We start from the raw sequence: 12,857 nt of genomic DNA on the forward strand, positions 1-12,857 counted from the left end.
CATTGCACGGGGATGGATTCGAGTGTGGATCGTCTCCCTGACAAGTGTGCTTTCCTGACGGCCTTACAACCACAAATTATGTGGAGCATATAAGTAAAAAATAATAAAATATTAAAAAAATCAATCCGCCTAACCTTATGGGCCCCTCTAATTTGTAGTCAACAGTCGTTGGGGTGCCGATTTGATGGATTCACCCTCTTTGAACGCCTGACCTTGTCATGAAGTGAGTTGTGCACCATTGGAGGGACAAACACAGGGAAGGATGCGACGATTCCTTGCTGTTATTATTAGTCACATGATCTTGATAGAGATTAGATTTCACCCAAAAAAAACAGACAAGAAAGTCTTGACAGGCTACACCAATGCTCGAGCTTGGATCGATCTGCCGATGTTGGAGGAAGACCGGCTGCAGGATCAGTGACCGACCAATGGTTTCTGGAGAACCAGCCAATCAAATTCTGAGTTTCTAAACCTTGATTTTGTCAGGCCTAGTCTGGCTCTGATTTTGGGCCGAGGTAGACAACTGAAGCTCCAAATAATGCATCCGAAGATGCTAATTGTAGTTGCTTTTTATCAAAACACAATTGAATTGGTTACTGCACCATCCGGGGTGCTGATCTAGTAGTCTCAAGTTCATTCTCATGCAATTTGGTTGTTTTCATGTCTCAGGTTTAAATCCTTCGTTTCTCTGTTTCTCGCATTGAGCAATTGTGTGTTCTTTGACTTGAGCATGGGAAAGCTATCATGGGTTATACTAGGCCTCCATTGAGGCTATGTTGATGGTGATAGGATGGATACTTGCATGGGTCGAATTGAAAAAAGTCTATACATTGTGTAACGAGGGGCGCAAGGTCACCACTACTGAATCCCTTTTTTTTTTTTTTTTACTAAAAAAAGAGAAAAATGATTACTGCAAAAACATAACAAGAGGATCAATGAAGTACTTCGGCAGTTTACATTTCTGTTCCTTGATGTTTGAACATATATATGGAGAAATTTAATCTCCTCTATGAATCCGGATCATCATCCCCGTCGGGTAGCACAGTTTTACCACCACAAAATCGGTGGGCCCCATAGCTGAAAAATATTTAAAAAAAAAAAAAAAAAAAACTCCCGTCGCCCACACGTGGGCCCCCTGTATTTTGGGGTGGAAAAGCTGTTCGAGAGCACAAACCACGGGGTCGCAGATCCGGACTCTCATTTCTATACTAGAGAGAGAGAGAACAGCTGCATGAACGCATAACGATGCAGCTGGTTGGAACACTCTTCTGGGTTTTGCTTTGTGTAGATCGAAGGCCATGTTCTCCCTACAACTCGCCTTCCCCTGGCAATCAGTCCCCTTTCTGTTGAACCTTTATTGCATGCTTAAGTACTCACGGAGTTGTCGAGGACTGATTGATCTTTATGATCACTTGATTCATAAAACATCACAGTTAAAATATAATTAAGAAAAGTCAGCTAAGAATAAGAAGGGAGAGTCTTCTGCGTGTGAAAGAGAAAAGTTGTCCAATGTTCTATGTGAACGTGAAGGCCTTTGGCTCCTGGTAGCTAGGGGATCATGATTCATGATCCATGAGCATCCCAACTAAAGGCTGTGGTTCAGGATAATGCAGTTCTTACATTTAACCAATTGGTGCAGTGCAGTGTGAATGGAGACCACCAGCACATGTGTTGCCCTTGTACTGTCTTCTGCCATTCTTAGGATTGTGTGCTAAGTCATCTTCCTTCCTTCCTTCCTTTGAGTCCAACTGAAACTCTCTGATCATTTGACTGCAGCTCATGTTGTGATGAATGGCGACTTTGATAATCAGGTCACACCTACCCCCTCAAGCTCCACATCCCAAAAGAGGGAAAACAGAAATAAGGAAGACAAGACAGGATACCTTGCCAAAGATTCAAGTTGGGATATAGTACACTAGGAGCAACTCCAGATTGAATGCATGCAGAGTTATAACATTCAGAGCCTCTGCAACTCCTGTGATGTGATGGCCATGCATGGATGGGTTGAATTGACCCTCCCCAGTCCCTGCTAAACGCAGGAGCTTTGTTCCAAAAGCATTTTGCAGGACAACAGCAAACTACTGTCCACCAACTATGGTGGCCAAAAAGTTAAGAGATGGAGGTGAATCCTCTTGGAAAACAAGTTATTAATGTAGTCTTGCTGACGAAAAAGTGCAACCATTTTGAAATGTTACAACAAACCCAACTGATTTAATTAACAATGTTCCTCCATCCATGGAATGTTCTAATTGGGGACTGAAGTTTTGAACTTCCTTTCAGAGCATTCATGTGATGTGAGGTCAAATCGATTCAAGTTCTTTCCGTACTATCTCCGATCAATTTATAGTTTTCCTGATCCACATTATTATCTTTGGTGTACAATATTCAAAAATATTATAAATATTTTTAGAACTGGCAATTTTATATAATCGGGGATGGGGGACTATTATATACACCACCAGAGAGATTTAAACCTGACCTCTTCCTCAAAGTGTTGATCATTGCTAACTGAATCAATCCTTTGATAGTATCATTCTTATCATATTATCCCTTTTCTTTTTCTTGTTCTCTAATAGTTCTGATTTGGGTTTGAAGAAAGTTGTAAATGTTCATGTCTGGGAAGTGCAGATTCATTTCATTTTGGGACTCGGCAATTTACCAAACTTTATCGTATGCTACCAGCTTCATATTATCATGAGCATAGACATCGAGATAGACTATACTGATTTAACAAAATCAAAGGAAGATAAATCTTGACTATGTTTCATGTCTAATATAATCAACAATAGGCCGGTCAGCCGGTGAAATTTTTAGTTAATTCTACATTTTTACCATTGATATCATTAGCCTCTTCATTCTTGTCTCTGATGAAAATCACTGGAAGATGTGCACAAAATTGCAGCTCTCACCTTCCAAGCATTTTCTACTTGGAGCTGGTCAAGCTTCTCTCTATCACAATATTAATCTCCGTTGCTTTGGTTGATTAAGTCTATATAGCCTTCAAAGCTCTCTCTTTGACATTGATGCATCCAATCCAGAAATTGCATCAGCCTGTGGCTTTGTTGTTGATACACCAAGGGATCTGATGATGAAGAACCAAAATAACAGACCAAGATTAAATGAATTATGCATGTGATATCATATGTCAATGGAATTACATAACATAAAATCAGAAGAACGTGAGCGACTGTTCGTTTCCCACTAATATTTTCTCAAGAAAGATGTTAGCAATGACTAGTAGATTTTGCACCTAGGCTGGAAACAATTTCAGTGAAACAAGTTGAATTAGCCCTAAAAGCTGATGTTTTATTATACCACCTAGTCAAGAAGTTGTAACATGATCATACAACCCCTGGCAGAATGAAAATTATCCGCTCTGACGGATTCAATCAACTTGAAGCCCCAGGTCATAAACCAGCAAGTTTAAGTAACTCATGTTTTCCAACATCATCAGTTATTACGAATCATTTTGTTACAATGCATCTGTCATGTAAACTTAAAGAGGCCTTGCTGTCGCAAAAGATACCACTAGTTCAGCTGAGATGCACAATCAAAAGAACACCATTGTCAATCCCCTATCCTTGATTGTATGAACACTGAGGGAGCCACCAGCACACAGGCAAGACAACAGAAGCAGAAATACTCATATCTATATTACAGACTATTGGATCAGTACAGAAATCAATCCAGTAGACTTATTAGTGTTCTGAAAGAGAAGAAGATGAAAGGAGGATTTCAGACATTATCAGATCTTTTTCTAACAGTAAACAGAGGACACTTCCAAGAAAAGAGGGTTGGCATGAGAGAAGAAGAGAGGAGAATGACTTGAAGGCGTATTAGATTCGTCTTAGTGAATCCCTGTACAAGCTTTGGAGGTAGTGTAACTGAAAATATTCAGAACAAGATTGCTCTTCCTATTCCCATGTTTGGGACTTCAGCCCGTAGAAGAAAGCTAACTAATTCTAGAAGTTGATCGATGATACCTAACCAATCAACTGATAGTCTTGCCACCTCAGACAATCTGAAGCATTCACACTCTTAAAAAATACTTCTTTGGGTCATTTAAACTCCAAAATAAGCTAGAAAAATAGTAAGGTTATGATGCAATAAGCTTTATTATTCTTATATTATTAATCTTTAGGGTTTAGCGAGAGAAATGCTCAAGAAGTTGAAACATCATATGGAAGACCAGGCTTTGTTTATGGTTGAAAGCACTTAAAACTACAACTACCACTCAAGTTTAGCTCATGTAATGATTCAAAGACATGGGAAAGATAACAACCATAATAGTACCAAAATCAATAGCCTCATCAGCTAGATTTGTATAAGCCAAAAAGGACAATGAAAAAATGCCAGCTAGTATTATGGAAATCACTTATACATTCTCATCAGGGACAGTTTTACACTAGCACCGGGAAAGGGTTTAAGTCCCACAGGAAGACTCCAGATAAGCCTTTTAACATTATCATATGATTGTTATCAATCAAGTTTCTATTATCATCATAGGGATAGTAACCCGGCAATAATTGTTCTGAAATTCCAACATAAATTCAAGACATCGAAGGGGAAAAGGAGATGAAAGAAAAGATAGGATATTAGAAGTCTTCACCTTCTACCTTGATGATTCCAACCTTATTTTTCATGGTCACTTTCTGTTCTCAATATACAGTTATGTGGAATTATGCACCAATGGCCATCTTAATTCCATATCAGCTGAACAATACAATACAATACTTAAGAACAATATTAACTATCAAAACCCCCTACCTCATTTCCCTTTTTTTCGTTATCCAAAGGATAAAGTAGTCTGCTTAGGGAACTCAAATTACATGAATTTAACCTCCAGCAACTAATCTGATGATATTCTGATTTCTGACAAACTAACTTCCAGCTATCTGTTTAGTTTTCCTTGATTAGCTGCTTCACCTCCCATGACTTCCATTAGTTTTTGGAATATTCCCTTGGCTAGAAGTTCCTTATATCACCTGAACAATGTAATACAATACTTGAACAAATATATTGTCAAAACCCCCTACCTCATTCCCCTTTTCTCATTTGTTTAGGACAAAGTAGTCGGCTTAGGTCCAATGAACTCAAGTGACAAAGATTTGACTTGAACTTCCACAGAGTGTCACAACTGGGTTTGACCTTAATGGCTTGGTAAATAACCAGCAATAGGCTCCTGAAATAACATACCACTGACCAAGTTTTCCCATTGCATCTAAGTGCCCATTAAATCTCGACTTTTCACCACTTCATGAAGTCATGAATCCTATTCATAAAAAGATGCAATTCATTCAAGCTAGAACCCATATAATGATATTGCTTCTGAATTTGGAACAAGTATGAGGAATCGGTGAAGAAAGGAGCACAAAAAAAAATGCAACATGCATAAAATCTATACTGCTGCATTTTTTTTGGGGGTGAATTACTACTGAATTTACTAGTATGTGGGGAATATTGTTATTTGTGTAATTTATGTTTGATTATCCACTGAAAATGGAAAAGAAGAGGATAGAAAAGGGAATTCAAGAAAGAGAAGAATGAAATACTGTAGAGATGGTCATCATTCACAACCAAAGAATGACAGCATTGAAGTAGCACTACTTGCAGCTTTATAGCAAAGAAGCCAAGGGGAAATTATAAGGAAGTGGATCGAGATAGTGTAAAATATTTTATGATGAATACACATACTGTATAGAGAACTTAATAGATTATATCCATGGAACTTTGATATGTCAAGCTAATGAGTTTAGATATAAATAAAGTCTATAACATATAAAGATAATCTTTTCTGTTCTTCCACATAGCATTTGTTCAACACTGTCTGTGTTTTATTCTTACTAATACCACTTGTCAGTACGATTGTTGTAGTGTTTAGAAGCTGGGACAAGAATAAAATCTTCAAAAAGCATGATATACATGTGATACATGTCTTCAGATCCTTCTCTTACCTCACGCTTATAAACTACGAGTGAACAAGCTGAAAACTAATCATATACAGCCACATCTAATCTAAGACGCATGGAGACAGGTGACTAAGATGAATCCACATTTATAAACTGTCACCATCTAACCTCTTGAAATCTAGTCGTCCTGCGTATGGGCATCTGCCTTCGTTCAACTGCATCCTGCCATTGCATACAAAAGTCATAATTATATTTATATTGTGTTTGTTTGTGATCCTAACCAGAAGAAATTCGACAAATATGCCAGTCAAAGGTTAGAGCAGAATGAGTACCCTTCTTTCGACTGTTCCAGCAGCTGACATTTTTCCGTTTGGCAATTTAGATATACATGTATCTTGTAAGCTAGATTTAAATTCCCTAACCTTCATTCTTGGTGTCTTCTTTGCTGACAAGTTTCTGTCACCTGCACTATCATATCCTGGGGATAACTCCGCATTTGACTTTGTTTCAGGATCATACTCAAGTCTATTATTTTTCTTCCCCTCATCCACAAAATTTTCACCCCTTATTGACTCCCATTCCCTTTCAACTGTTCCTGGAGGAATAATTACTCTGTTACATAATTTGGATTTATTCCCATTGAGGTTGAACTTCACCACACGTCTCCTTTTTATAAACAAATTGTCACTGCCAATATTGCCATCTCTCAGGTGCTTTGCCTTCTGAACTCCCCCTTTAAGTATATGTCTGCAAGCCTGATGAATTCTAGTCATGCTTTCTTTTCCTTCATCTCCAAAATTTGTGGCTTTTGTGGAATTTTGAACAATACCACATGGTCTGATATTTAGATCTCCAGTCTGGTTTGATCGCCTATCAATATCCTCCAAAGTGCAAGGCCTTGCTTCAGCCAAGATATCAGCCAATAAACGTTTCTTAGGTTTTCCTTTATGTTTCTGTTTTCTAAAGGCCTTGGTGGAAGGCAGTCCCACAACAATCTGGACATGAGAGTGGTTCAGACTTGGCTCAGCCTTTGAGGTGCTATCTTTTGGAACTGAAGGAGTTTTACCAACACTTGACCTCAGACCTTTGCAATCTCCACGCTCGTGCTTACTGTAATTGAGAGACAAATGGGTCGCTTTCTTTGAAACTTCAGAAATTGCTGCATCCATGCATACATCACTTGCAACTTCAATATGGTCTTCTGTTCCATCAATCTGAATGGCATGCTTATCATTGAAGCCAAAATCTGAATCTTCTTTATCTGCACAATTCTGATCAACATCATTTTTATCTGATGAATTGCTCATTGCCTCATTAGACTCAAAAGGTGGAAGCATACTGCTAACACCATTCTTCAACAAGACTTTCAAATGTTTTTCTGGAAATGGCCAATTATTGTAGATATCCTTTTGACGAGCCTCAAGAACATACTTCCTGTGATAAAAACAAACGATGAATGAGACATCTTAAATAAAAAAAAAAAACAAAGAAGAGATTCTTAGCTAAACCCAGTCAAGAATGCAAACACTAAATACTTATGGTTCCAGATCTGTTTCATGCAATGATAGTGTGAAGACCACACTGAAGGTGTACCTAAGATGCAAAAGACATGGCATTATGTTACCATTGCTAAGAAAACAAGTAATAGTGTGACAACCAACTAAAACTTGGATAATACTATTGCAGACAGATAAACACAGGATGAGATACCAATCATCAGGAAAACACACAGAATTATTAACATTTTGATGGAAAGAAAAATGGTGAACAGAAACAGAGATCGAAGATACTAGATAAAACGATTCAGAGTGCTGTTTAATTTGGCAACTAGCCTCTTTTGAATCTACCTTTATTTGTTAGTTCCAATTTTCCATAGAAATAGGAATATAACATGGTTGGGCACCCTCATGGATGCCAAACATCCACCCAAAAGGAGGTTCAAGAGTCATATACTTTAGATATCATATGATCAATCCACTGCACAAAAGGGAGGAGTTAATCTTCTGGAACCAACGTGGCAGAATGTAATTGAATAAACCTGCCACATCAAAATTCTATATCGTATGTACTAAAACCAAAACGAAGTAAACAACAACGATGAACAAGCTAGAAGATAAACAATCATTTGAAACACACACGGAATTGCAAACAATTGGATGACAAGATAAACAAGAAAGACAAACAGAGGCAGATCTAAGTAACCCAGAACACCATCTTATTTGAGGACGTCATCTCTTATGAATCGGTAAATTTGTACTTTTTTTTCCCAGCTGAAACCAAGAAACCGGAGAAATTAGAAAATGAACGGTTATATCCCTAAAAGATACCCAAGAAAACTATTTAAAAAAAAAGTACAACAAAGAAGAAGACGATTTTCGAAATCATAACTTTTAGACCTAATGTCAATGCTTGAGCTGATATTGTTGAAACCAAAATCCCAGTACCAGAACGTCCTTGAGCTTCACCGGCTGTGTAAAAAGATCCATATCATATGTACTAAAACCACAATCGGTTGCAGAAAAGGGAAGAAACAGACGATAAAAGAAGCTGCAAGCAATAGAACAGGATATAACCATGTTGCTATCATCAATAGTAATGCATGCAATGAATCATGGAAACTCCGTGAGAATAAGATCAACGATGTAGTCTTTTTCGAGGAAAAAAGAATAACACGAAAAAAGAAATAAACCCAGAAGAGAAAATAAATGCTACCTTATGGAGAATGGTTTAGTAGTGTAGACACTTGCATCATCTTCGAAACCCATCTGTTGTTCTGAAGAATGTTGGATTTCTGATGGGTTCTGCTGCTGAGATACCATATTGAAACACCAACCCGAGAAGATTTTACAACATCACCACACACAAAACGATTTCTTTTATCAATCTCGTACGCCTAGGAACTGCAAATCAGGTCAAAGTGTGAGACACTATAAAACAATAGAGACTCACAAGCTCCACAACGTAAATAACAGAAACAGAGAGTAGAGGAGAAACCCCAGAAGTAAAAAGGTTCTAAAACAAGAGAAATAGATGAGCTTTAGAGGCTCCAAAATGACTGAGGATTAACAGAATGAAACCGAAAGTTCACAATAAGTCAAGAGATAGGGAGAAAAGAGAGAGTGATTTGTCGCAGAATTGCACAGCATACTATGCCAAATGACAAAATCAAAGCACGCAGGCAAGCTCATCTTGGAAAATAAACATTAGTGGGAAAAAACGGGTTATTTTGGGGAGAGAATGAGAAGAAAAGTTGAATGAAGGAGAAGCGACTCAAGAGGGTTGAGCTGCAATAACAAGAAATAATAAATAACAGTAATTCGCATTCAATTCCGACGAAGATCGCCTCTTGTAGTATGAGCGAACAATGCACAGGTAGTCGGAACTCAGACCTGTTCTCTCTATTTGTTTTCGAGAAAAGAAAAGGCATTGTGACGCTTGTCCAATAGAATTGTGTTTTGAAGTATACAAAGGTGAGATTCTTCATTTTCATTTCAGGTCTCTTATTATGTCTAGTGTTGGAATATTGATTTTTTTTCTTTTTCTTTTTCTTTTAACCACAAGAAATATTGAGTATTCTCAAAATTAATTTTAATTTTCACGAAAATTTTTTGATTAAAAGTTTATCCCTTCAACAAAAATGGGATGCATAAAACTTTTTATAATATAAAGAGCTTTTATGTTTGAAGCATTGGTTATGTGCCACAATGTTTACCAAAAAAAAAAGTTATGTGCCACAATGGGGATCAACAAAGATAGAGTCTGGATTGTCTCCTCTGACGGTTATTGACCACAAATTACATGAGCCCACAAGGTTAAGGTGATGGGTTTTTTTTTATTATTTTAATATTTTATTATTTTTTACTTGTGGGCTCCACATAATTTGTGATTATAACGCCATCCGAAAAGTACAGAGTGTTCCCCGTTAGGGGAGATGGTCCACACTGACGAAGATGTATGTGTACAAAAGCATGGATAGAAATAAGATTTTTACAATTTATTAGGTCAAGTGATGGATGGTCTCATTTGACTTTGTTCTTTCTCTTTCATCCATCAACACAATTTTCAATCCTGATTGAGCCTTTCAAGTGTTCCACTGTCGGTGTTTTGCCTTCTGGATCTCCTTTTGGGTATGGATCTGCAATCCTGCTGAATAGTAGTCATTCTTTCTTTCCTACCATCTGCAAAAAAATTCTCAGAATTTGAACAAAACCATGTGGTGTTATCATGTTTAGATCAATTAACCATTCTGATCCTTTGAGCCTATCCATGTCTCCCAAAGTGCAAGGCCTTAGTTTCAGTCAAATATCAGCCAACAACCTTTTTTTAGGTTTCTCTTTGCATATTTTTCTTCTTTATTTCTGTATACCTCGGTGGCAGGCAATGCCTCAAAAACATGGGGCTGGTAGTGATTCAGACTCAGCTTGTCGTTTAAATTACTATCTTTTGTAATCAAATGAAGTTTACCAGCAGTAGAGCTCAAATCTCTGATATACCCATTCTCAGGTTTATTGCAATGAATCTTTGGTCATCAAATGAAGTTTACCAGCAGTAGAGCTCAAATCTCTGATATACCCATTCTCAGGTTTATTGCAATGAAGAAAATATATGGTGCATTTTCTTTGAAGCTTCAGAAATTGCTGCATCTATGCATACACCACCAGCAACTTCAAGCAAGATTGTCATTTGTTCCATCAATCCAAATCTTGTCAATGAAGCTTTGCTTGCAGAATTTTACTTTTCATATGAATTTCAAAATGACTCATTAGAGGGAACAGGAGGAAGGACTTCCCTACCAACATGCTTCAATAAGACTTCCAAATCCTTTTCTGGAAATGGCCAATTCAATAAGCTTGAAAAACAAACTGCCTATGAAAAAGAAAACGATCAATAAGGCAAGTCATCTCAAATAAAAATTCTCAGCTAAACCTAGTCATAACGCAAACATTAAAAACTAATAATTCTTGATCTGTATCATGTCATTACACTGTGAATAAGCCAAATGGAAGGTATACCCACAGATGTAAACAAGATGAAATTATAGTACCACTGTTTACAGAAATAAAAATGGAACCAAACTGAAACTTGGATAATACCATGGTAGACAGAATGAGAGATTCATCATTTCACAAACAAACTAGCAGCTTAGATGGAAAGCACAATGGGGGAAGACAAACAGAGCTGGAAGATACTAGTTAAAATGAATTCAGAGTGATCTCTAGTTCGAAGACATTCCTGTTATGAAACAAACAAAAAAACAAACAGAGCTTGAAGATGACAGCTGAAAGAACCCCAGAATACCTCTTTCTAGGTCCATTTAACCATTGAGATTAGCAATTGAAATCCAAATCAGATGTCGGAACAAACCCATATAAGAAAGAAAATTTTCAAAATCATATCCTTATTTTGATCTCATGTCATTGCTTGAGCTATCTTTTTAGAAATGAAAACCAAAGTGGCAGTGAGTGCTTGTCCTTCACCTGTCGAATCAAATTCCATATCGTATGTACTAAAACCACAAACAGGTGCAGGAAAAAAAAGCGGCAAGAAATAGAGCAGAATGGAAGACTCGTGCAATCACATTATGTGTCTAGTCAGGCTTCATCTAGTATATGGGCAAGAAGAGCTTGGTTTACGGTTTCCATTAGCTTTTGAGCCTTTGATGTATCAAGGGTTTATGATCATTCAAACATGTGATGTGATAAGCTGCTCAGATACCAAATGTTTCGTATTTGACTAATACATTAAGAACTCCAAAACTGATGAAACAGACAATTTATGCATTCAGTAAAATCTTGGAACTCTATCAGCAGAATACAATACAAAAGTAATAGTCTCTTAATTCCAGGGAGAAAGAGTAACTCTAAAAGAACAAAGAAAATATAATGGAAATAAACCCAGAAGAGAATAAATACAAGTTACCTTATGGAGAATGGCTCAGCAGTGCTGACGCTAGCGTCGTCTTTGGAATCCTTCTGTTGCTGGGAAGAATGCTGGAGTTCTGATAGATTTTGCTGCAGAAATGCCATATTGGAACCCAGTCCTAAAAGGATTTAGAACGCATCACCGTACACAAAACCACTTTGTTTCTCAAAAACTCATATCCATAGGAGCGGCAAATCAGGTCAAAATGTTAAACGCAACAAAATATATAATTGCGCACTGAATGTGAGAACGGATACTCTTAAGCTTCATAGAAACAGAGAACAGATTAAAACCCCAGAAGTTGCAATGACTTCAAACGCAAGAAGCTGCTGAATCTTTTGATTTAAAAGCTCTGAAATGAGTGAGGGATAAAAGATGGATACACATGGATTACATAGGTAAGTCGGAGAGAGAGAGAGAGAGATTGGCTTCAGGATTGCATAGCGCCAAGGCCATAAATCGAAGCGCATATGCCAGCTTAACTAGAAAATTGAGTTTTTGTGAGGAAGAAGAACGTTTTGTGAAGGAGAAGCAGAAGAGACTCAAGGACAAACGCGATAGGAAAGAGCTGTTTTTTTGGAAGAGTTTAAGTACATCAGTGAAAATAAGAGAAAAAGCTTAGTCTCTTTGGAGATACATACACAAGGACCTTATATGTCTATCTTTCTTCTATTCTTCAAGAATCATTTCAAAAGGATCATTTCAAAAGGATAATAGAAACATAGACATAGAACTATAGGAGTTAGCATATGGTGTATTATGAATTGGGATTTAGGGTAGAGGATATCACTATCTTATATGGGTATTTGGTTCATACCCCTAGGTCCAGGAGAACCAACCCAACCAATGCCTTAGTTCGGTTCTAGTTCATTAAAAACCCTGGTTCATTGGCCTCGTAAGGCACTTGTCAGTAGGCACTTCTCGACAACAGGAGGTTGCTAAGAAGAGCACCTTCTAAGTTGCAGCTAGCTATCTCAAGAAGCTTCTCGACATAAATCTCAACAGAGACTCGACGCACCACTTCTT

General features: G+C 37.5%; 1 protein-coding gene across 2 annotated transcripts; it reads right to left on the reverse strand.

Annotated features, from left to right (window-relative positions):
• Nucleotides 1-2,664: 2,664 nt before the first annotated feature.
• Nucleotides 2,665-9,319, reverse strand: LOC149010187 (uncharacterized). Of its 2 annotated transcripts, none has more exons than XM_089163134.1 (4): nucleotides 8,622-9,319; nucleotides 6,332-7,343; nucleotides 6,078-6,131; nucleotides 2,665-3,082 (listed from the first exon to the last, which is right to left on the reverse strand). In XM_089163134.1, exons 1-4 carry the CDS (start codon nucleotides 8,726-8,728, stop codon nucleotides 3,047-3,049), a joined length of 1,209 nt encoding a protein of 402 aa, XP_089019260.1. In that variant the 5' UTR covers nucleotides 8,729-9,319; the 3' UTR covers nucleotides 2,665-3,046. The 2 variants fall into 2 exon arrangements, with proteins under 2 accessions (XP_089019260.1, XP_089019259.1); XM_089163133.1 differs by having other exon boundaries at nucleotides 6,242-7,343.
• Between the last annotated feature and the right edge of the window lie 3,538 nt (nucleotides 9,320-12,857).

The sequence above is a fragment of the Hakea prostrata genome, chromosome 7 (genome assembly GCF_041222555.1).
Source record: "Hakea prostrata isolate BN-2017 chromosome 7, UWA_Hpros_2, whole genome shotgun sequence".
In the NCBI taxonomy this organism is placed as follows: Eukaryota; Viridiplantae; Streptophyta; class Magnoliopsida; order Proteales; family Proteaceae; genus Hakea; species Hakea prostrata.